This window comes from Poecilia reticulata, chromosome 7 (genome assembly GCF_904066995.2).
Source record: "Poecilia reticulata chromosome 7, P_reticulata-male-v2, whole genome shotgun sequence".
Lineage (NCBI taxonomy): Eukaryota > Metazoa > Chordata > Actinopteri > Cyprinodontiformes > Poeciliidae > Poecilia > Poecilia reticulata.
The window spans coordinates 3,867,081-3,892,775 of NC_088836.1; the positions used below are offsets into that span (position 1 = coordinate 3,867,081).

At 37.9% G+C, this 25,695-nt stretch overlaps 1 protein-coding gene and 3 long non-coding RNA genes across 5 annotated transcripts in view; 1 reads left to right on the plus strand and 3 right to left on the minus strand.

The window, feature by feature from the left end:
- The window catches only part of ctnnbl1 (catenin, beta like 1), an 89,987-nt gene extending 79,452 nt beyond the window's left edge, over window positions 1-10,535 (minus strand). Inside the window, exons 1-2 of the mRNA XM_081608599.1 lie at window positions 10,376-10,535; window positions 7,909-8,139 (exon numbers count right to left, since the gene is read on the minus strand). Coding sequence (XP_081464725.1) covers window positions 7,909-8,139; window positions 10,376-10,405 — 261 coding nt within the window. The 5' untranslated portion in view covers window positions 10,406-10,535. The remainder of the gene's footprint in view (window positions 1-7,908; window positions 8,140-10,375) is intronic.
- On the minus strand, window positions 2,310-7,592 carry LOC145552159 (uncharacterized). The gene is made up of 5 exons (XR_014088108.1): window positions 3,546-7,592; window positions 3,112-3,250; window positions 2,795-2,932; window positions 2,579-2,686; window positions 2,310-2,504 (listed from the first exon to the last, which is right to left on the minus strand). It is a non-coding gene; the product is annotated as an uncharacterized LOC145552159 (long non-coding RNA).
- An 11,389-nt stretch (window positions 10,536-21,924) lies between the features above and the next one.
- On the minus strand, window positions 21,925-23,420 carry LOC145552162 (uncharacterized). The gene is made up of 3 exons (XR_014088111.1): window positions 23,051-23,420; window positions 22,648-22,800; window positions 21,925-22,568 (listed from the first exon to the last, which is right to left on the minus strand). It is a non-coding gene; the product is annotated as an uncharacterized LOC145552162 (long non-coding RNA).
- A 261-nt stretch (window positions 23,421-23,681) lies between these two features.
- On the plus strand, window positions 23,682-25,084 carry LOC145552352 (uncharacterized). Of its 2 annotated transcripts, XR_014088384.1 has the most exons (5): window positions 23,682-23,855; window positions 24,151-24,290; window positions 24,461-24,598; window positions 24,707-24,814; window positions 24,890-25,084. It is a non-coding gene; the product is annotated as an uncharacterized LOC145552352 (long non-coding RNA). The 2 variants fall into 2 exon arrangements; XR_014088383.1 differs by having other exon boundaries at window positions 23,682-24,290.
- Window positions 25,085-25,695: the final 611 nt, after the last annotated feature.

A 25,695-nucleotide genomic window follows, 5' to 3' on the forward strand; every position in this document is an offset into this window, starting at 1 on the left:
AAATTAAACAACAGGTATATCTCCAAACGTCAGGTTTTCGATGCATTTTTCATGAGTAAACTGCAGATTTTTCCAGCGCTCTCAGCCTATTTTTGACCTATTTTAAAAGTCAGAAATGCTAAAGTTAACTAAGAGTTTACAGTAGATACTTGTAAAGAGGTCAGCTATTACATAAACAGTAAAGGAGGATGGACTGACAGTAAGTGGATAAAGAAGTGGGCTGACAGACGGACACACCAACTAGCAAAATACGGCAAAGAAAGAAGTTTAAAAAGACATTTTCTTCTTCATATTTATTCAAGATTGAGGAAAATACTTTAAATTCAATATTTTTTCCAGATTCTAAGAAACCTCCAATAATAAGTAGATACAGTGGGGGAGTATTTGATACACCGCTGAGTTTCCCCACTTACAAAGAATGAAGAGGTCTGCTATTTTCACCGCAGGTACACCTCAACTGCGAGACAAAATCTAAAAAAGATAATTTCCCCCTCCAAAAAAAATAAGAAAATAAAAAATAAAAAAAAATCACATTTTATTGCAGTGGAATAAGTGAGGCAACGATCTCAAACAGGTGCAGCTCCAGGTAATGAGTGGAGGATAGAAGAGGCTTCATAAAGCTGAACTAACAGGACTGTGAGAGCCAGAGTTCTTGCTGGTTGCTAGGCAATCAAATACTTATTTCACTACATAAAATGCTAGTCAACTATTTAAAAATCAGGCAAAGTGATTTTCTGGATTATTTTTATATTTTGTCTTAAGTTGAGGTGTACCTACGAAGAAAATTACAGAACTGTTTATCCTTTCTAAGTAGGGAAACCTGAAAACCCAGCATCAGATACTTATTTCTCTGTTGTGTTTTGGATCCGATTGAATCCTGTTACTTATAAGCATGAACTGTACTGGAACCGCAAAGCTCCTGTGTTGATGTACATACAGCTAAAAAGATGCAAATAGACAATGTCTGAATGATGTAGTATAATAACCACAGTGCTAGTCTAAATAAGTTATTTTTAAATTCCATCATAAATTGTTTAAAAGAAGAAAAGCAATTTCACACAAAGTCAATCAAATGACAGAAACATTTATTGTCTTTATTATCTGGTGAACTGAATGAAACCAACAGTTGTTTTTCTAATTTACTTTCAGCTGAGACAGTAAGAACAATTATTTATTATCAAGTAAGCCAGATCAAATGATTATTCAATGTCTACTATTGATTTATTTAATAGGACTCATTTAAATATTGTGTTGACTTTAACTTACTCGCCTGGAGAAGGTTATGGACTCAATTAGAGTTTCTGCTGATCCAGAAAGATTAAAGAACACAGGAACAAAACTTTTAGATTTAAAATTTCCCAGTAAACATTTAATCGTTAAACTTACAAGCGAAAACCCCCAGCAGCATGTATTTGAACCTGAAGTCATTTTCTTTCATATTATCTGCACCATCAGGGAATAGTTTCAGGATATGTGCAAAAAATTGGTGTGAAATTAGAGGTTTGGACTTGAATAACGCTATGAATATTAGCAAAAAATCTCACTTTCTACCCTAACAGTGAAAGTGGTTAGCAGAAAAAAACACACCTGAAAATAAAATGTTTTGACCTTTTAAAAGGCCTTGGTGTGCAGTATTGATTAACCTCAAGAATACAGTAGGACCAGAGAAGAGTAAGCCTGCCAAGAATCATTTAATCACATGATCAATTAAAAATGAGTTCAATCATATCCATTCTGATGATTAATATTTTTTGAAGGGAACATTTACTTAGAGAGACATCATAATCCATTTTATTTATGGTTTCAGTGTGGTACCCAAGTGAAAAAAAGTATACTTTAGTATACTAAATTTTAACATACTTTTATCGATGTACTTAAACTACTATTTTGGAACAACTAATTTTGTGCTTAGTATACTTTAGTAGTATTTAAATAGTATTAAATTACAACTAATAGTATATTTTAGTATACGTACTTATTTGGAACAACTTCAAGTGTACTTAAAGTATATTTTTTAAATAGATTTCAGAGCTTTATTATATTTTGATTTAATTATATTTTGAGTGTAATAATTCTGTCTCAGAATTAAATTAAAAATATATATTTCATATACTTCAAATATATTTTAAATATACTATTAATATATTAGTAAAGTAAATTATACTTAATTTTTATTTTTGATTTCCTGCTATTGATAATAAACTACAATTTTAATTACTCGTGAAAGTCTTTATTCCTACGTACCTACAGTACTTACATTGTTTTAGGCTACAATTACATGGAAAGATTAATTACACAAGATGTTCAAGGTAATTCAAATATTTTGTTTTATTACCGACATTTTAAAATTGTCCAATTTTACTCACAACTTTATGAACTTTACATAAATTATCAGTTTACACATCAAAAGTGAACACATGAACATGAAAATTTAAGTGTGACAATAAAACATGACAGTGAGGATCAACGACAGAACATTCCCGTTCACTGCACCTTACAGAAACCTACAAAAAGAACAATAGAGCAATTAAACAGAAAAAGTGTTTGTATTTAAAGAGAATAAAAAAATAATACTTACAATTTTAAGACATTGTGGACTCGCCATGTATGTGACATCATCAGAACTGATGATGATTGGGACCAGATGCCTGGGGTGGAAAAACATTTCTGGATATGTTTTCTTTGCCTGTTTATGTTAGAAGTAGAAAAAAATAGTCAGCAATGTCATAGAGTCAGTTGATGTTGGCATCAACTATGAAGCTGTTTTAAGTGTGGACTTAAGGAGACAAACTACCTTAAAATCTTTCCATCCATGATCTGAACACGCTGATCCTTGCAGGGTGGTGAGGGGGGCTGGTGGTACCCATCTCCAGCAGCCATCAGATGAGAGGCAGGGTTCACCATGGACAGGTCACCAGTCCATCACAGGGCCCTGACGAAAGCCAACAACAAATAAAAAAATGAAAGATAAATGTTAGATTAACAAGAAGAGAAAAATTCTGTCCAGTTACCTTTAAATCAAATCATGTTTATTAAGCACTTAGTGTTGGTAACACAGCAGTTTTTGTTGTTGAAAATGTAGCTAGCTCCTCATTGAAAAAACAAACTTACATCATGAAGACGATGTGGAGGTTCATCCTCAGAGCTGGTTGGTGACCTGGTGGAGTCAGAGCTTCTTCTGAGACAGAAAGTCTTTATGTTTCTAACACCTGATTTCTCTGACTTCCTCTTTCATCTTCATTTGCTTAGACTGCAAACATATGTTGAAGATAAAATCATTGATGAACGAGTTATAACAACAACCTCACAATATCAAAGTCTCTTTGTCTTATGGAGCTTAATTAACACCAGGTTAGTTTATGAATTAAAGTATAAGTCGCAACAAACAACCTCCATGCAGTTATAACATGAAGCTGAATGATTGCTATAGTAATAATCATACAAGTCACAATAAAATTTATTAATTATTTAAGAAACCAACGTAAGTTATATATCTTTACTGCACAGTTTATAATTAAATGAAGATAATTAATAAGCAAACTTACCACCAGCTAGTAACACTTAGCAGCCTTCGTCCCTCCGGGCTCCTTTTGTGACACACATTTCATTTCCATCGGTTGTTGTCCCGTTGTGTTGTCGTCTAACTCGGATTATGACGTCACCAGCTTGAATTTACCACAATTAGTAACTATTGTCAAGGCCCTCTCTGCTTTTAAGGCATTATTAAGCGAGTAAAAATGGCGAATTTGAACAGCGTCTGTTATCTTCCCTGCTTCAAGTTGTTTTCTCTCTTTGTGGCGTTTTTTTAAATAAATGAAAATGTGCAATACCGCCACCATCTGGTCTGGAGTGTGAACTGGAGCTAATGCCATTGATTATAAGGTTTTACATCACATGTTATGGAACCGGTGAGAAAGGCTATAAACTATATCCGCTCCAGAGCGCTATGCCACCGTCAGTTCCAACAGTTTCTAAGCGAGATTCATGCGGAATATGGAGATGTTGTCTATCACACTGACATGAGATGGCTCAGTCGGGGTTCTGCATTGTCACGCTTCTACTCTCAGGCAAGAAATCATTGAGTTTTTGGCAGAAAAAGGACGACCTATGCGAGAACTAAGTGACCCTATGTGGCTGGCTGATTTAGGGTTTCTAGTTGTTGTTACAAAGCACCTTAATGTCCTGAACACCAGTCTCCAGGGACCAGACGCAGTCATAAGCCAACTATATTCACACATCAAAGCCTTTGAAACCAAGCTGCAACTGTTTGAAAGACACCTGTCGCCAACCCGACCCAATGCTGCACTTTTCAGCTCTTCAAGAAATCATGACCAGATTCCCACAGAGCAATGTCAGTGCGCAAACGAGGCGGTACGCATCAGATATTTCATCTTTGACTGAAGAGTTTAAACAACGCTTTCGGGATTTTGCAGCTATCGAGAAGGAGATCACTCTTTTTTCATCACCTTTCTCCGTGGACACAGATGATGTTCCAGACCCTTTGCAGCTGGAGCTCATTGAGCTGCAGTGTGACGCAGAGAGCCCTGGTCGGCACCAGCAGCTTTCTCTCGCCAACTTTTACCGACAGCTGGATAAGGACAGGTTTCGAGAGATTTGAGCATTTGGTAAGAAAATGCTAAGCTTGTTGGGGTCGACAGATTTGTGTGAGAAGACATTCTCGGTTATGAACTTAAATAAGAGCCGTGTGAGGACACGGCTAACTGACTCTCACGAGACATCTTGTGCATCAATACTGGGCCTGTCGCGATAAACAATAAATCAATTAATCGCACTATAAATTAAACCTATCAACCTCATTTTAATTATCGTCTTTATCGTCTCTTCCAGCCTTTTTTCTTTCTGTTGATGACACTGAATGAAAAAAGGCTCAGCTCTGGTGCTCTCCAATGACCCTCCCTTCCTCATTTCCTTAGTCTAATGTCCAGTGCACATTAGACGAGTTGTTGGCCCATTTTCAAACCCTGAGAGACATTAGCCGACAGAAATCCTGGGTATAACGGTTCGATCGGGTTCGTCGTGGCGTGTGGTGTCCAGCCACATGGGCACAAAATAATGGCTACAAGTCCAGTTAACTAATTTTAATATCAGCCATTAATCAATGCTTTACTAGAATCTACCTGTGATGCATGTGACTAGAGTCAGTGTAAAGTCCTGACTGAATGAAAATCATTATAACCTATTTATGTCACGTTAACGAAGAACAGCTAAAAACTTACCGGGTTTATCAACTGAGAGCAATATGGCTCCAACTCCTCCCTTTGTCATTTCTATATTTTTTGCACGAAATGTTGAATAAACATTAATGATTCCACAAATCATCTGCGATGTCTGCTGGACTTCGGTTGCGCCGTTTCAGCTGTTTGGGATTCCCCTCCGTAATTTCCCCTCAGAAAGCATGGAGGAGAATCCACGCTGATTGGCTACCTGTCACATTCAATGCGCAGCATTAAGCTCCCAGACGGGGAAAACCCCTGATTTAGATCGGAGCGGCCACGATGATCTACCGTAACACACCACACACTGCAGGATGATCGATTAGATCAGCCAACGATCTAAGATTGTCATAAGGGGAAAATAGAGGCAAAAAATGGTGTAGTGTGAAATACTGCATTAGGTAGTCGGATGTGCCCATTTTCTCTATTTAAATCTAGTGATTACTGACGGGCAATATAGTATACAGAGTTCATAATCTGCACTCTTTTGGTTGAATGCATTATTTATTTCCACTATGTTGTTTAGTTTTTACTCAAGTACGTTTTTATTTTTGTTTTTGGTTGTTTTGTTTATTTAGTTTATCAGTTCCAGTGTTATGTGTTCTTTTGAAAATAAAGTGTATTTATCAGGAAATCGCATGTATTATTAGTCATTTCCATTAAATCAGCGTCAAAAGGTCTTGAAACAATATTATCGTTTATCGCAATAATTTTTTATACAATTAATCCTCCAGCAAAATTTGTTATCATGACAGGCCTAATCAATATCACTGCCTTTGAGCCAAACCTGGCCTATGTGCTGCAGTCCAGATCTCAGTATCACCCATCACATTAATGCAGACACGTCATTTGTCATTTACAATAAGTCTCTGAATAAATTTTGTTTTTTAAGATCAAAATCAGTCATAAATTCAGACAAGTTTTCAGTTTTCACTCCAGAATAATAAACTTTTAAAAATGTAATCAACATTTATAGTTACTAATGTCAAATGAGCCCTGCACTTGTTGATATGACTATCACTTGCTCATTTCTGTTATTTTATTTAAAGATTCTGTAAATATTGAACAGCCATGGTGAGATATTTTTTTATGTTTCAAATGTAATTTGCACACTAGAGTACAATTACTTCTGTTTAACGTTAGAAAAAAGTTAGTGTTAAAAAAGAGAAGTTAGGTGATTATTCAATTGCATATGATATGCATGTTTCAAATGAACCAAAAGACATGCTTAAGATCGCTGAAATTAAAATAAAAAAGCAAATGTGAAACACAGAATGGCTTGCTGAAATTTGTTTAAATATATTTCTGTTCTATGTAAAGAATGTCCCCCAAGGTCGGCCCCCCTACATTTTTAACACACCAAATCTGGCCCCCTTTGCAAAAAGTTTGGACACCCCTGACTTAAAGTATACTTTTATTTAATATATTAAAAGTGTATTTTGGTACAATTATATTTAAGTGTGTTTAAAGTTCTAATTACGGAATTGGTACAAGTGTATTTTTAGTATACTTCAGATATACTTATAGGTAGTACACTTAATATTTAGTATACTTAAAGTGTACTTTCACAAATTTAAGTATGTTTGAAGTGTACTAAAGTATACTTTTTTTCACCTGAATGGTTTTTATTTATGTTAAATGTATTTTTTTTGGTTGTCGTGTTTTATTTTGGATATTTAAAATATCTCCCAGTTCCAGTGCCAAGTGCTGGTTACAAAATTACAATTCATTGATCTTTTAAAAAGCAAAAACTGGATGTTACAGCCCTGGGCCTTGTAGGCTGGGCTGCGGGTGTCTTGTTGTCTGTCTTTGTGCTCCTCCCCTGTGCAGGTGTCTCTGATCCATTGATTGGGAGCGCAGAGTACTTGAACCTGGCTGTCTCCGTCTTCTGTGTCGCCCTCAGCGTCCACTCTGCCGCTGTGATGTTTGGTTGCCAGGCCTCAGCTCCCCTCCTTTTGCACTTTTGAGTTTGTCTTTGTTTTGGCACTTCAACACTTCCATATGCACTCATACAACTCATCCAAGCCTTTGCATTACACCACTGATACTGATATCCACAATCCATTGTTGTTTTTGTTAATAAATATTCATTTGTTTGCACTTTAACCGCAGCATGGTCTACTGTTTTTGTTACGACCCTGAGCCAGTCGTAACACTGGCATTACTATGCAATAATCACTATGTTACTAGAAAATGGTCTTAAAACAATATTGGCATTTATCACAATAATTATTGAGACAATTTATTGTCCAGCAAGACACATATGTTATCGTGACAGGCCTGCTGGAGAAATGACTTGAGAAAGTAGTCTTTCAAAATTACACAGTTTATGCCATACAAGTACTTAATCATAAGTAGTTATTGCGTTTCACCAGGACAATTATTACAATCACACAATATCTGTGTTTGGTGTGATGGAGAAAAGCAGAAGATGAAAAATAAGAAAATGCCAGAAGTTTGAGACTATTTCAAACTAATGATGAACAAATCAATCGCCTATTAATCAGAAATTTATTTCTTAACTCCAACAGGTTTGATGATGACAAAACGTATTTTTTCATGTTGGGTGCATTAAATGCATACTGCAACAGATGTGTTGCTTCACTTTGTTTTACATATGAATTTTGTCAAATAATAGTAATATTTGTATTACTGAAATGGTAATTTTGCTCACCTCTGGTTCTTCCCCATCCTGGTCCATCAGTTTCTCTAAGATCATCTTCCTGTCTCCAGTCGGCTCTTCGGTTTCTTTCATTTCAGCTCCTGCTTCTCCTCCTCCCACCTCCCTGAACCTGGCTGCCTCCCTCGGTCCCACACCTTTCTGCTGCTTCCCTCCTCTGGAGTTGTCATCTCCTCCTGCAGCTCCTCCATCCTCTCCCCTCGGGCGCTTGGCTCCTCTGTCAGGCTGAAGGAGAACAACATTTAAAGTTACATTTATTATTTTATACTACTAAGAGGTTTCTTTCTAACTAGAATCCCATTACTGGCAACCAAACACTTCTTATTGCAGACAAGTCTTTCGCATGTCTCCACTGGTATTTTTGTCCAACTAACTTTTACAATGAGCTCCAAGTAGGCCTGATCCACTGCACTTCTTGCTGGAAGATACATTTTCCCTGAAATTATTGCAATAAACAATAAGCAATGTTTTGAGGCCATTTTCTAGTAACATAATGGCGTAGTGATGCAAGAACACATTCTGAAAGACCCATAAACTTAAAATTCTAATGAACATTTAACACTGGAACTGGAAAACATTTTAAATATCCAAAATAAATGAACAAAAAGTAATATAATAATCATTATTTAAATAATAATATAAAGTCTCTATAAACAAAATCGGCTTTCAAAAAAATGTGGATAGTTAAGACCAAAGTACCAGATTGAAGACTTTCTGTCATCCAATTTTTGGTTAAAGAGGAGAAGAGAAAAACAATAATTCAGGCCAATCAAAATTATTGAGTTTGTTTTAATTCATCTAGCAATTAACTGAATGACTGAAATATTGCCTATTACGACAGGCCAAGGCCAGGCCATCACCCTAATGTTTATTTCCCCCCACATATTCCCCGTCAGATTGTAGAGTCTTCCAAGTTTTTCATAATAAATAATACCTCTTAAAACCCACTCAACATAAAAACTGGACCATATGTAGATAACTAATCAGAAACCATTATGAACACTCACAGCTGCAGGAAATAGCAGCTTGTCACAAAACAGTACTATGAGAGAAAACTAAAGTTTTATTTATACAACAGATTGACTTTTTCTCTCAGTCTACTTCCATCTTATACCTGTAAGCCAGCCATTTTGCAACACGGTTTCTCTCGCTACTTAAGTATTTTCATTAGGGATCCAAAATATATCTGCATGTCGGCCAATGTTGGTCGGTAATATACTACCAGCCAATGTTGATTATTCTACATATTGACACCAGAAGTAAGACTGGGCCTATATTAAAACCCAATGTTTTTTTCCATCTTGTTTACACTGCAAATGCACCATCGAAAATGACAAAAAATCTGCTGTCAAATGAGATATGAGTTGTCAGGCATATTCCACTACTTGTAGTTATGAAATTAGAGCAATTCTAGTGTAACAGAGATTTTTAAAAAAGGGCAAAAATGGCCCTTTATTGACGCTTCACAAATGAGAAAAATGTTTCACAAATCACAAACATGGTTTTAAATATTCTGCTATTAGATCAGAATAATTTAGTCCAGGTTTGAAGAGTCTAGGTGTTGTAGGTTTGGAATTAGAGCAGATCATGTGTGATTGAGACCGGAAAAAAAAGGGCAAAAAATGCCCTTTTTTGAAGTTTCACAAATCAGATAAAACTTTCACAAATCCCAAACATGGATTAAAATATTCTGCTATTAGAGCAGAATATTATAGACCAGGGTGAAGAGTCTAGGTGTCGTAGTTTTGGAGCTGGAGCAGCTCTTATGTCACCAATATCCCAAAAACATCTGAAATCAACTTTTATTGAGTTTTCACAAATCAGAAAAAGGTTTCACAAATCCCAGTATGAAATATCCAGCTTAGGTGTAGTAGTTTTTAAACTAGTCCATTAGAAATGCGGAAGGTAGTAAAACATTTGATGGAATCGCCCTTTAGACATGGAAACCAACTAAAGCTTCGTCTTCAGCTTTATGTTCTGATCCATTTATCATCACTCGAAGCGAAGGTATGATTTGAAACTCACTCCAAAAAGTTGAAAGAAAGAGTATAAAATATTAGGAGTGGGTCAACACTTCATACAATTATGCATATTTGTCGACATTACAGAAAGAAAAAAAACATGACGTGATAAATAGAACCAGGTAGATCTAATTAAGTTGTCTGAAGTTACAATGAGCGAAAACCTCTACTTTTTTTAACCTCTTTATTATAGCAAAAACTTTAAGCTATTAAGCTGACTAACGTTTATTTTGATTAGGAACGATTAAACTAATGCATGGCCGATTTGGCTGTTAATATTAGACATTTACAGATGATAAATAAAGAAAAGGACGTAAATAACGTTTCTAAATAGCAGTCTGCTCTTTGGTTTGTTACTGCAAAGCTGTTACTTGCAAACAGTTCAAGTGGATTCGGTCACTAAACAAAAATTCATTCGCTATAAAGACAAGAGTGAATACCTGATAGTTGAGGAGCTCTCCAACATCCATTGTTCCCTGGTTGCGTCCCTGTACCGTAATATAACCGCGTTTAAATTTGAAATTATGCACGACTAGCTTTCCAGCTAAGAACAAGCTACCAACTGAAACATGCCTGTCGTAAAGCGCCACTGTGTCTTCACATTTTGTCGTAAACTGCTTTCTATGTCGTAAAGCGCTGCGATTAAGCTTCATTTTTGTTGTTGCTATAGGCAAAGATCTAACCCAGTAAATGAATTATTTGCTTAAAGTCAATGTCTTGCTTAGCTAGTTTTCAAAGTGGAAAATCAGCTAGTCATCAAGATCTTTTAGATGAAGTTAGTTCTTTTATTTATAGCATAAAACAACAACAAAGAAAAATAAGTTCAACTGGTATAGGAATCAAGTGTAATGAAAAAGCAGATAGGTTGGCTGGAGACGCAGTCCAGGCAAATGAAATTAAACTTATGGTCCTATCAAGGAGAACAGAAATAAAAACAATTATTAAAGCTGGAATATAGAGGGGAGACGAAGGCATAAATACAAAAAGAGGCAATTGTAAGAAGTAACGATATAATGAAGAGGCAAGAGGAAAGATAACTAGGCTGAGGAATGGGCACACAAGTCAAAACAGTGGTTTAAATGTTAAAGGGAAACATCCATCAGGGGCTTATCCACATTGTGGAGAAATAGAAGGAGTTGAACATGCTTTTGTACAATGTAATGGAGTGAGTAACAGGCATTTCAGTAGCCATAATATATTAGGGAAGTCTAAGTCACATTGTGTAATTAAAGCACTCATGAAGTATTTAAAGGACACAAAGTTAGCTGAGAGAATTTAATTTCTTTTTTATTATTATATATTGGTATTGACGAGATAGGATGAGTTAAACTTGTGGATTACACTCAGTCTGGTTGATGGCAGTAATACACCAAGATTGTAAACTGCCAAAAACCTCAGAAGAAAAAGAAAAAGAAGACCCGAGGGCTGTTTCACAATTTTTGGTTGTTTTGTCAGCATGCAGTGTTTTCTAGCCACAAATAACTGTGTGCTTGATTAAAGTACACCTAGTGGTAAACTATTTGCTTAAATCCCTCATATGTCACATATCTAAAAGAAATAAGGCATACGTCCAGCATTTAAACAGATTTATTAAGACAAAGGCACTGCTGGGATTTGAACACGGGATCTCCTGTTTACTAGACAGGTGCTTTAACTAAGCCACAGTAAATGCTGAAATGATCACATCTCTAAATGTCAGCACACATGGAAAACAAACAGTCATTGAATATAAGCAGCAATGGTAAAATTTCTTCTAAAACACCGCAGGTTGTAGAATCCAGATTCTACGATCTTCTAGGTACAAGCCAGGCGTTTTGACCCTCGCAGAGACAGATCCTTGTCTAGCTGCCGGCTTTCTGTTATAAATTGCTTTGTGATGTGATTTTGATGAAACTTACAGTTCTGGCTCAAGCATGGTAAAATGTATTGCAAAGTCAACTCGAAAAGGTTTCTGGCAATTATGTTGTGAAATTGCAGATGGTTAGAAATACAGAACCAACAGCACAGTGACCAGGATTAATGTTCTCTACTAATCTGCTGTTTCTCTAATTGATTTCAAAATTCACACAATATTAATAACAGTAATGATAATATTTCTTCTAAGAACCATGAGGCATTGCAGGCTGCTGAAACCCGCATCTTCTGTGAAGCTACCATCTCAGTGTAGGAAACTTCTTTGTCACGTTATTTTAAAGAGCTAAGCATTGACTCAAGACTGATAACATGGAACGCAAAATCAAACCAAATCAAAGTTTCAGGTTATGAAGTTGTGAATTTTGCAATGGGTAGAAATTCTAAATTAACATTAAAGTCCATCCATCCATTTTCTTCCTCTTATCCGGGGTCGTGTCGCGGGGGCAGCAGCTTCAGAAGGGAGGCCCAGACTTCCCTCTCCCCAGCCACTTCTTCCAGCTCCTCCGGGGGAATCCGAAGGCGTTCCCAGGCCAGCCGAGAGACATAATCCCTCCAGCGTGTCCTGGGTCTTCCCCGAGGCCTCCTCCCGGTGGGACGTGCCCGGAACACCTCACCAGGGAGGCGTCCAGGAGGCATCCTGACCAGATGCCCGAGCCTCAACTGGCTCCTCTCGACGTGGAGGAGCAGCGGCTCTACTCTGAGTCCCTCCTGGATGACCGAGCTTCTCTCTCTAAGGGAGAGCCCAGCCACCCTGCGGAGGAAACCCATTTCGGCCGCTTGTATCCGTGATCTCGTTCTTTCGGTCATGACCATAGATGAGGGTGGGAACGTAGATCGACCGGTAAATCGAGAGCTTCGCATTTTGACTCAGCTCTCTCTTCACCACGACGGACCGGGACAGCGTCCGCTTCACGGCAGACGCTGCCCCAATCCGCCTGTCGATCTCCCGCTCCCTTCTTCACTCATTCGTGAACAAGATCCCCAGATACTTAAACTCCTCCACTTGAGGCAGGACGACCCCCCTGACCCGGAGAAGGCACTCTACCCTTTTCCGGCTCAAGACCATGGCCTCCGATTTGGAGGCACTGAGCCTCATCCCGGCCGCTTCACTCTCGGCTGCGAACATTAAAGTGTTGTTTTTAAATGTCATCACAAAATCTGTCACTTATCCAAAGAAACATGACATAAATCCTGGTCCAGTGGGTTCAATTTTGCTCTATTCATAACAGTAGAAATGTATCTATGCGAATGTCTTACTGTTCCAGACGAGCAGAAAATCACCCTTTCAATGAGCATCATCAGGAAATGTATGAGTGGAGACTCCTCTGGTGCCATTCTAGACTCTGGCCAGTGATCTGTGACGGTACAGCAATAGAAACAACATTCAAAAGGAAGGCCGTCAGCAACCAGCGAAGCTTGACGTCTGACCACATAAAGGGAAAGCACTCCGTTATGGGAAACAGAGAATGTGAAAGCAGACAAACGCAAAAGATGAGCAACGAAAAGAGAAAAAGTGTGTGGAATAAGCATTCTGAAAGCAGCAGAACTATGGTTGCACCTAAAACTGAAAGGGATTTTTTGGGAAATATTTTAGTTATTTGCAAGGTTCAATTTGCACAAGAGCAGATGAAATATTTAAGTAGAACTTATCTGTAAATTGAAAACCAAGTACTACTCAAAAATTCTTAACCCACTGAATTTTTCTACTGCAGTATGGGACCAGATACAACTAAACTTAACAGCGTTTCAGGGATAACAGATGAAACCCCTAGAAATTTGCTTAATAAATGACATATCTGGTATTGAGGAAAATAAATATTCTTAGTGTTTAATACAGTTAAATTTTACGACATGTGAAAATAGTGGATTAAGCAAGGTTCCTTTGAATAACATCTTAGAGGACTTTAATTAGCCCTGCAGAAACGAATGTCTGTTATCAGGAAGGAACCACGTCATAAATGAACTGGCACAAAGGCAGCGAGGAGACATCTCAAGTCATCTCCCTCAGAGAAACACTAAAACTTAAGAACAAACAAATTAACAGCACAATACTAATAATAATTGCAATTCAATTAATAGAATACAATTTTGTTCAAATTAATATGATTTGAAGTAGTCTAATTTGTAGTTTTATATTAACAACTACATGGAGTCTCTAACTTAGGCCAAATGTAATATCAGTTAGTAAAATATAATCAAAACTAGCATAACATTAATTAGAAAATGTTCAGAATGAATGTGTTTATATTGAAAATGCTCAGGTATTTTCTACAAGTGTTTTATTCTTAAAATGTGCGCTTTGATCTAAAAGGATGCAGAAGTTCTGAACCACTTTGTGTACCAGGCTTCATGTCAATTTAAAATTACTGCACAGATCTGTATTTGTAGGAATTACACGACAGGGAAATAAAATAGGCTTAAGACAGGTTAACTTTTGGTTGAACTCTGGTGAAAAGACTAGAGGTTTTGTTCCAACCATGAATTAGGAGTAACATCACATTTCAAACTGGCATGAGAAGAGCTTGCTCTAGATGACCCTATAGGTCTCCCTTGTCTAGATAGAGAAGCACCGTAGCCCTGAAATGAAACAGGTCTCAGAAGGTAATAAAATTGCCCAAACTGAGTAATTCGTAACTGGGTCTATCCATACAACGAGAACAACACGCCTTAATCGCATAATTGCATAAATTAAAACAAATGAAACACATTTTTGAATAAAAGTAAGGGCCCCAGAGGAACGAATCAGATTTGCTATTGCAACTCTCCAAAGACGTCATTGCCTTTTTTCTTTCTTTCTTCTGCTTCTTTTCTATTTGTTTCAGGTAAATTAATGTTTGTTTTAGTCTGTGTTGTCAGTGTGATTTTATACTTTTAAATGTTAGAATAAATTCTGAAAATGCATGATGTGGAGCTCTGAATGTTAACTCTGTGTGGCTTTTATTTCCACGCAGGCATCAATGAATCTGGGAGGACAAGAGAATAAAACAAGCCAGAACTAAATGATTTTTATTTTCATTCTCTTACACTGGACAAATGTAGTTCCAAGGCGTTTTGCTTTTTTATTTAACAGCATTCTAATTTAATGCCACCCAAAATAAGTGACTGACCTATCAGCTTGTTCCTCAGAAGTTATCATCCAAAGATGAGCTTCATCAACAAAGTGCGAAGAAAAGTTATTTTTTGTTTTTGTATTCTAATTTTTTCAAAATTGCAAAACAACCAGAACATTTTTTCTCAAGTTGACATAATGGGGTATTTGGCGTTAGAAAGATGAAATCATGAGACCATGTCATCGGCTTATTGCTGGGGGTTTTTTATGTTTAATGTAAATGCCTTCTTCTATTTCTGTCACACACCATTTAGCTTCACTTTCCAAAGTGTGCACATTGCAGTTTTTAAATGAGCGTAACTTGTCCTATAGATGTAAATGAACCGGTGATTCTTGACTCAATTTTAGTTTGCTCTTCTGTGTTGAACCAGCAGTTTGTGTAGCTGCTGGTCAGCTTCTCCAATGTAGAGATAAATATTGCCACATCGCTGAGCTCCTGTTCGGGTGTTTAATCCTTTGGATGAGCCATTTTCTGCCTGAGAGTGTTGCTGGGTTTAAAATGCATTGCAATATTATCTTTTGAAAATAGCCGTATATTTTCTGTGATACTACAGCATGGTGTCAAGATTGCTTTTGCTCTCCTGTTTTGTACTTCCAAACTCCCCTCTGTCATTTCCATTAAATCCAACATAGATTTAGTGAGCTTCCCCTCCAGTCAGCCACTGGGAAGTAGTAATGTGCTGTTATTTAGTCTCATCTCTCTCCTTGTGAAGAGGAGTAGTGATGATATTTACCTGTCAACTTTTGTTTGATTTTTTTGTTTGTTTGGTGTGTTTTTTTTTATTATTTTATCTACTGTGACACTTTCCTTTTTCTCAGTGAACAAAAGTTGAAGTAATAATTTACTGATGCTGAATTTGTCTCAGTCCTTTTGTATTTTAAAGCTATTTGTTGTCCCTCTGTGCCTTAAAGCTTTCACTGTATTTTCATAGCTTTTTTTTGCATCATCAGGATTTTAAGAATTTTTTTCAGTGTTCATATGTCATTTATCTAATATAACAATTAGATAATGACTTGAAGGTAAACTACGAAACAACAAAATGTCAACTTTAGTCAGTCATTTCAGTGGAAGAACATATTCAGAGATGTCTGAACTTTTTTTAAGAGTTCACCAAGTCAGTGTCACTCTAAAGTTCATTTTCACTAGTAAATTTAAATAATTTTGTTGCAAGTTAATTAAAACTACCTGTCTTCATAGAAATGCAAAACCATCAAACTCTATCAAGTGCTGGTAATGTTGTGTATGAAACATAGCTAGTCTTTTTACATGTAGTCAGTGTTTTGTTGGGTACTCATGTAACTGCAGTCCATTTTAACATGTTCAGAACTGGACAATTGACTTTTTTCTGTTCCAATAAAACCATCCAAGGCTCAAGTCCAGCAGTCCTGTTCCTTTGCAGTCCATTACAATGTTCCTATTGTGTTTCTAAGGAATAAATTTAAACATGACATACGGCCGCAAATCCGATGAGACGATGACAAAGTCAATCATCGAACTGCGGCCTAGGGCGTCCTGGTGCCAAGTGCACATATGGACGCCCTTATGCCTGAACATGGTGTTCGTGATGGACAATCCGTGATGAGCACAGAAGTCCAACAACAGAACACCGCTTGGGTTCAGATCGGGGGGGCCGTTCCTCCCAACCATGCCTCTCCAGGTCTCACTGTCATTGCCCACGTGAGCGTTGAAGTCTCCCAGTAGAACAAGGGAGTCCCCAGGAGGGGCACTCTCCAGTACCCCCTCTAAGGACTCCAAGAAGGGTGGGTAATCTGAACTGCCGTTCGGCCCGTAAGCACAAACAACAGTCAGAACCCGTCCCCCCACCCGTAGGCGGAGGGAAGGCTACCCTCTCGTTCACCGGGGTGAACCCCAACGTGCAGGCGCCCAAATGGGGGGCAACAAGTATGCCCACTCCAGCCCGGCACCTCTCACCGTGGGCAACTCCAGAGTGGAAGTACGTCCAGCCCCTCTCAAGGAGACTGGTTCCAGAACCAGAGCCATGCGTCGAGGTGAGGCCGACTATTTCTAGCCGGAACCTCTCAGCCTCGCACACTAGCTCCGGCTCCTTCCCCACCAGAGAGGTGACGTTCCACGTCCCAAGAGCCAGCTTCTGCAGCCGAGGATCAGACCGCCAGGGTCCCCTCCCTTGGCTGCCGCCCATAGCACAATGCACCCGACCCCTTTGGCCCCTCGGACAGGTGGTGAGCCCATCGGAAGGGGGACCCACGTCTCCTCTTCGGGCTGAGCCCGGCCGGGCTCCGTGGGTAAAAGCCCGGCCACCAGGCGCTCGCCATCGTGCCCCACCTCCAGGCCTGGCTCCAGAGTGGGGCCCTGGTGACCCGCGTCCGGGAGAGGGAAAACGCAGTCCAAAGTTCGTATTCATCATAGGGGTCTTCGGGCTACATACACAACATACACAACATGTTAATTAATATTACAAATGTGTTCCTTCTCCCTGTATTGGTTCATTTCTGTTGCGACACAGTAGCCATACAGTAGCACTGGAAATGAAAATTTACTAATTCAAAATAGAATCTTCACATGTGTTTTGTGGACTTGGAGAAGGCGTTCAACCGTGTCCTTCGGGAGGCACTGTGGGGGGTTCTCCGGGAGTATGGGGTACCCCCGGTATGACCGGTGTCAGAGTCTGGTCCGCATTGCCGACAGTAAGTTGGGCTCGTTTCCGGTGAGAGTTGGACTATGCCAAGGCTGCCCTTTGTCACTGATTCTGTTCATTACTTTTATGGACAGAATTTCTAGGTGCAGCCGAGGTCTTGAGGGGATCCGTTTTGGTGGCCTTAGGATCGCATTTCTGCTTTTTGCAGATGATGTGGTCCTGTTGGCTTCATCAGAACGTGATCTGCAGCTCTCACTGGAGCGGTTCGCGGCCGAGATGAGTCTCAGTGCCTCCAAATCCGAGGCCATGGTCTTGAGCCGGAAAAGGGTAGAGTGCCTTCTCCGGGTCAGGGGGGTCGTCCTGCCTCAAGTGGAGGAGTTTAAGTATCTGGGGATCTTGTTCACGAATGAGTGAAGAAGGGAGCGGGAGATCGACAGGCGGATTGGGGCAGCGTCTGCCGTGAAGCGGGCGCTGTACCGGTCCGTCGTGGTGAAGAGAGAGCTGAGTCAAAAAGCGAAGCTCTTGATTTACCGGTCGATCTACGTTCCCACCCTCATCTATGGTCATGAGCTCTGGGTCATGACCGAAAGAACAAGATCACGGGTACAAGCGGCCTTAGAGAGAGAAGCTCGGTCATCCAGGAGGGACTCAGAGTAGACCCGCTGCTCCTCCACGTCGAGAGGAGCCAGTTGAGGCTCGGGCATCTGGTCAGGATGCCTTCTGGATGCCTCCCTGGTGAGGTGTTCCGGGCACGTCCCACCGGGAGGAGGCCTCGGGGAACACCCAAGACACGCTGCAGGGATTACGTCTCTCGGTTGGCCTAGGAACGCCTTGGGATTCCCCCGGAGGAGCTGGAGGCTGGGGAGAGGGAAGTCTGGGCCTCCCTTCTGAAGCTGCTGCCCCCACGACCCGACCCAGGATAGGCGGAAGAAAATGGATGGATGGATATGTTGTTCTTATTTATAAACTATCTAGCATTGCAGAGCTTCTAACCACCACAGGAAGTTTGAAAAGTAATAATTTACAACTCCAAAGATCAACTGCTTGGGAAATAAAAACATTATCGATTATTGATATGTGGAAACATAATCAATTATTGATGTGTTTTAAAAGCTGCTGTTCAAGTCACGTAAGTGAATTATAGTGTGTGTTGGGGTACATTCCGGCTGACACACACACAGGCGCACACACACACACACACACACACACACACACACACACACACACACACACACACACACACACACACACACACACACACACACACACACACACACACACACACACACACACGCCAACATCTACAACAAGTGCTAACTGTCTCCTGGATCTTTTTTTTCTGCTGACATTCAAATAAAGCCCCATTTGTTCATGTGAATAAATACCCAGCATCAGAAGCCTGGAAGCCTATTTATCACAAAACTGCTGTGATTTGACAGATTGCTTAACAAGTTCCTTAAAGTGGCAAAAGATTTTCAAAAACAAATGTCTGCCTAATGAAATTACAGCATTATTTCCCAAAAGAATAAAACAGGCATGACAATTTGAGAGAAAAATATTCTAACATTTTTGATACATTTCAAATTTTCATTACCTGGTCAGCTTTGATAAGTGGCCTTACTTGTCTCCAGGGGCAAAGAAGAGATTAGAGCAAACAAATTTCAAATGTGAGAATCTATTTCTTAGGGCAATTCCTGTGTGACCTCACAGTCTGTCCCTAAAGCAGAGATTTTAGAAGAGCAAAGGCTTAGACAAGTCAAAAGTTATACCAAGTTTATTCCAGCTTTTTAAAGGACTAGAACTATTGTATTAATATAAAATATTGCTGCACTACTTATTCAGAATTCCAGTTTTGATTGTTCGCATGGGTAAAACAATATGTGATTTTTGAGTGTTTATAGAAAAGATACATGAAAAACAAAACAAAAAAGGGAAATACTGAAAATATATGTTAAAATGTTTGTGGAAAATAAGTAAAGCTGATGAGAAAGGAGGGGAAACAGGAAGGGAAGAGGTATGGAGTGGTAATCAGACATAAAAGATGGGAAAACATGTTAATTTTATCTCCATCATTAATATGATGGTTGTGGGCGCTGCGGCGGTGGCCTACGCCTCTGGGGGACAGTAAACCAGGGGAAGCTAATCAGAGGGGCCTGTGCATGTTAAATCAGACACCAACACCCACCCACACTACCACGGCATCACTCACTGCTGCGAAGGCATCGAAAAGAACATTTAGGAAAAGATGTGATACAAAACTCTCTCAAAAACTGATAGTGACGAAAGTGTGTTGGTCTGATTAGCAGCTCCTCAGAGGCATGAAAATGAATTAAATGAATTCATCTGCACTGTCCAGGCATCCTGTATTGCTAGCAGGATGCCTGATTTAAACCAAAGGAGCACAAATAGTAGGCACTGTGTTGTTGAATTAAAACTTATGTTTTACTCTTATTGTGTTGATTCTATAGAATCAATCTGATGTAAATCTATGGTTTTATTTCTAGTCCAGTTAGCAAAACATAAACATGCCATTCTGTTTTCTGTGCAAGTAAATATTTAGTTTTTGCTTTTTTTCTGGGACACCCAGGTGGAAAACAAGTATACTTTAGTACACTTCAAACATGCTTAAATTTGTGAAAGTACACTTTAAGTATACTAATTATTAAGTGTACTACCTATACGTATATCTGAAGTATACTAAAAATACACTAGTACCAATTTCGAAATTAGTACTTTAAACACACTTAAACGTAATTGTACCAAAATACACTTTTAATATATTAAATTAAAGTATACGTTAAGTGAACAAAATATGAATGAATATGTATGAATTTTGAAGTGCCTTAATAATCTGTTACTCTTTATTAAAATTGCATACAATAAAAAAATGATGATCATGATGTAATTTTTAAGAAAGTATCCAATCCATTTTCAGATGTGTGATGTAAAACCTTCTAATCAATGGCATTAGCTCCAGTTCACACTCCAGACCAGATGGTGGCGGTATTGCACATTTTCATTTATTTAAAAAAACGCCACAAAGAGAGAAAACAACTTGAAGCAGGGAAGATAACAGACGCTGTTCAAATTCGCCATTTTTACTCGCTTAATAATGCCAAGTACACCTCGCTGCAGCATGCAGAAAGGGGCGGGGACGGACCACTGTCAGCCTCTTACCTTATATGGAAATGGGACCATTGCAATCCGGAAGTGAAGGGGGCGCTAGTGGCGCTATTTCCTGTACCAGCCACGTTAATAATAATAATAATAATAATAATAATAATAATAATAATAATAATAATAATAATAGAAATAAAAATGTAACGTGGTATGTCCCTTTAAAAAATAATTAAAACTATTGTTTTTTAATGTTAAAATCACATTAGTAATAAACAACTTAAAACAAGCAACAATAATGAATTATTATGTATATGTATTTATCTATTGTCACCCAATCTAGCTGAAACAAAAGGCTTAAAAAATATTTAGGAACACATTTATCCATCCATTAATTATCATACACGCACGCATGACCCTGGGCAGATCACCAGTCCATCCTAGATTAAGAAAACAGATACCAAATACTTCAAGAACGCTGTAGTTCAATTAATAGATTGTGATGTAGTGAAACGTACTCTTATAATAAATAAATTTAAATATAAAATATAACTAGTGCCAAAAACTATTATGCTTGGTTGCAGGTGAGCTCAACTATTGTCATTGTTTACCATAAAGTCTCATTGGAAACCTTTCCTGTAAGGACTCCAGCTTAACCAGTAATCTGATAAAAGACACTGGACTGGTGTCCCACTATTCAATTTAGAAATTCTATATCAACTCTACCAGTTGTATTTGATTCACAAACTGCGCTCAAATATTCAATTGTTGCAAAACCCAGAGAGACTTTTGTAAAACTTTAAATGTAGCTTCAAACTGGAAACACTCAGAGAAAGTAGGTTTTAGAAAGTTTATTTGACAAGAGAATGATCCACTGTGGATTAATCATTGTTTCTGTATGAAAAGCTTCTTTGAAGTCACCAGATAAATAAATCAGGCTTATGTGTACATTCTAACGCTCTTCAATTCAGCCAATCAGCTCATCATGCGCCTCCGTCTCAGCCTATCGGCGCCGGTCTCCTCATCTTCTTGAATTACCCTTCATAAAGTCCGGCTTGATGTGAACAACTGCTCCTCACCCGAGTTTCCATCACCTCCACCCGGTCTCCACCGTCGCTCAGCATACCTTTAATCTTTGTATTATGGTATGTTTCTAACTGAACATGTTTCTGTATTTGGTTGCTTTATTTAAATAAAAACTGTTGATTCTGATTGCTAAAACATAAACGACTGAGGTTTGCAAAGACAATTTTTATTTCTTCCAGTCATTGTTAAAGTATATGAAACGTTACACATGAAATACTGAAAGGTATTATCTTTGCTTGTATTTCAAAATTTTAAAACAAGGTTATCCAATTGTTAAACAATGCTGTTACAATATATTTACAACTACTTTATTGGTTCTACTTTCTCTTTAATATATTAGAGCCACAATGTTACTTTTCCTGGAAACAACAGTTCTACCAAAAAACTAAATAATATAAATCAACTGAACTACAACAAAAGGAACACTAAAAAATTTACATAATGTTTAAAGAACACATTGTGAAAAACTAAAGGATGACAGAACAAATCCAAATGTCAGCAGAACAGATTGACAAAGATGTCACCAAAAAAGAACAATGTGTGACAACTGAAATGTGTGAAAGACTGTGGAAAACAACTATTATTCTCCTTGCATTCAGTACTGACATCCAGGGCAGTGTCCAGGTCTGCCATCACAGTAGTAACGAGGGTAATCTCCTCGTCTTCCGTTTCCAGTGAAGCCCACACAGTCTTTATATTGCCGGTTACAGGAAGAACACGTAACAACTGCAAAAGGAATCCGGTTTTCTGCCTTGAATGACTTTGAAAATTTACCCCAGTTGATCTCACCTGTAAATGAATGATAAATTTCATGTAGTTTAAATCTAATTTAACATGTTTTATGTGGAAAAAAGTCAAAGGTTCTTACCATCCAGCCAAGCAAAGTGAGTCCTCTTCCTGAACACTGGGTCAGACACAATGGCTTTAAAGCGCTTGCAGGTTAATGCCAAGGTGAGGTAAGCTGCATCTCCCTGTGCTAGTATCACCTCTGGAGAACAGCTTCCAGTACATCCAAAGGCATCTGAAAATTACAGAAAAACAGGTGCATTGCAAGACTATCACCAGAATAATGGCTATGAGGGAACTACACCCACCTTTGATTGCAGCTTTTAGTTTATAAAAAGTGTTAGACTTTCCACAAATGTTGGCGTGCAAAAACATATTTCAAAAAGGATTAACCTTTTTCTAGTCTTTTTTATGAAAAAAAACCAACTACAAAACTGTTAAGAAGGTAAATAAATAAATGATAGTGTAAGTGTAGCTTTACATACCGTTATGTTGAACCGTAGCAGTTCTTGTTATGTGATTCTGTACCTTGAACGACTCATCGGCTTTGTATGAGCAAAGAGGACAGAAATCTCCGGAATAATCTTCTCTCCGTTACGAATGTTACAAATAGAAACGTGGATCTGTTAAATAAAATAAAAAAACAAAGTTTGAGCATAAAATACACTTATCAATTATACATTTTATTTACTTTTCTATTTTTATCTAATGGTGCCCTGCAGGGAAATAATTAGCTATGCTACATGCTAAATTTAACCTTACCTTCTATGAATTACGCATTTCAATAGTCTACAGCTGTTTATTATATGCTCAACGTCATCTAGAAAAGCGTATTGATTTACTATGTGATAAAATTTTTAAAGAAGGTAAAAATACCTTTTGCTGACTTTGCGCCTCTTCCATTTTGGATCGTGTGCCGAACACATGAACCCTCTCAAACTTCTTTCAATCGGCATCTCAAACCCGCTTCTTTAAGGTATTTATACTAGAAATTAGGACAGTAGCGCCCCCTTCACTTCCGGAGTGCAATGGTCCCAGTTCCATATAAGGTATGAGGCTGACAGTGGTCCGTCCCCGCCCCTCTCTGCATGCTGCAGCGAGGACCTTCTCAATAATGCCTTAAAAGCAGAGAGGGCCTTGACAATAGTTACTAATTGTGGTAAATTCAAGCTGGTGACGTCATAATCCGAGTTAGACGATAACACAACGGGACAACAACCGATGGAAATGAAATGTGTGTCACAAAAGGAGCCCGGAGGGACGAAGGCTGCTAAGTGTTACTAGCTGGTGGTAAGTTTGCTTATTAATTATCTTCATTTAATTATAAACTGTGCAGTAAAGATATATAACTTACGTTGGTTTCTTAAATAATTAATAAATTTTATTGTGACTTGTATGATTATTACTATAGCAATCATTCAGCTTCATGTTATAACTGCATGGAGGTTGTTTGTTGCGACTTATACTTTAATTCATAAACTAACCTGGTGTTAATTAAGCTCCATAAGACAAAGAGACTTTGATATTGTGAGGTTGTTGTTATAACTCGTTCATCAATGATTTTATCTTCAACATATGTTTGCAGTCTAAGCAAATGAAGATGAAAGAGGAAGTCAGAGAAATCAGGTGTTAGGAAACCTAAAGACTTTCTGTCTCAGAAGAAGCTCTGGCTCCACCAGGTCACCAACCAGTTCTGAGGATGAACCTCCACATCGTCTTCATGATGTAAGTTTGTTTTTTCAATGAGGAGCTAGCTACATTTTCAACAACTGTGTTACCAACACTAAGTGCTTAATAAACATGATTTGATTTAAAGGTAACTGGAAAGAATTTTTCTCTTCTTGTTAATCTAACATTTATCTTTCATTTTTTTATTTGTTGTTGGCTTTCATCAGGGCCCTGTGATGGACTGGTGACCTGTCCATGGTGAACCCTGCCTCTCATCTGATGGCTGCTGGAGATGGGTACCACCAGCCCCCCTCACCACCCTGCAAGGATCAGCGTGTTCAGATCATGGATGGAAAGATTTTAAGGTAGTTTGTCTCCTTAAGTCCACACTTAAAACAGCTTCATAGTTGATGCCAACATCAACTGACTCTATGACATTGCTGACTATTTTTTTCTACTTCTAACATAAACAGGCAAAGAAAACATATCCAGAAATGTTTTTCCACCCCAGGCATCTGGTCCCAATCATCATCAGTTCTGATGATGTCACATACATGGCGAGTCCACAATGTCTTAAAATTGTAAGTATTATTTTTTTATTCTCTTTAAATACAAACACTTTTTCTGTTTAATTGCTGTATTGTTCTTTTTTGTAGGTTCCTGTAAGGTGCAGTGAACGGGAATGTTCTGTCATTGATCCTCACTGTCATGTTTTATTGTCACACTTAAATTTTCATGTTCATGTGTTCACTTTTGATGTGTAAACTGATAATTTATGTAAAGTTCATAAAGTTGTGAGTAAAATTGGACAATTTTAAAATGTCGGTAATAAAACAAAATATTTGAATTACCTTGAACATCTTGTGTAATTAATCTTTCCATGTAATTGTAGCCTAAAACAATGTAAGTACTGTAGGTACGTAGGAATAAAGACTTTCACGAGTAATTAAAATTGTAGTTTATTATCAATAGCAGGAAATCAAAAATAAAAATTAAGTATAATTTACTTTACTAATATATTAATAGTATATTTAAAATATATTTGAAGTATATGAAATATATATTTTTAATTTAATTCTGAGACAGAATTATTACACTCAAAATATAATTAAATCAAAATATAATAAAGCTCTGAAATCTATTTAAAAAATATACTTTAAGTACACTTGAAGTTGTTCCAAATAAGTACGTATACTAAAATATACTATTAGTTGTAATTTAATACTATTTAAATACTACTAAAGTATACTAAGCACAAAATTAGTTGTTCCAAAATAGTACAGTTTAAGTACATCGATAAAAGTATACTAAAGTATACTTCTTTTTCACCTGGGCATTTTGAGGCTCATTTAAGATTACAGTGAACAATAAGAATATATTCAGTTTGAAAAAGATACTGCATGTGATATGTTGTTCTCTAGAACTCCATGATGCTTTTGATTCTTTCATGTATGCTTGAGAA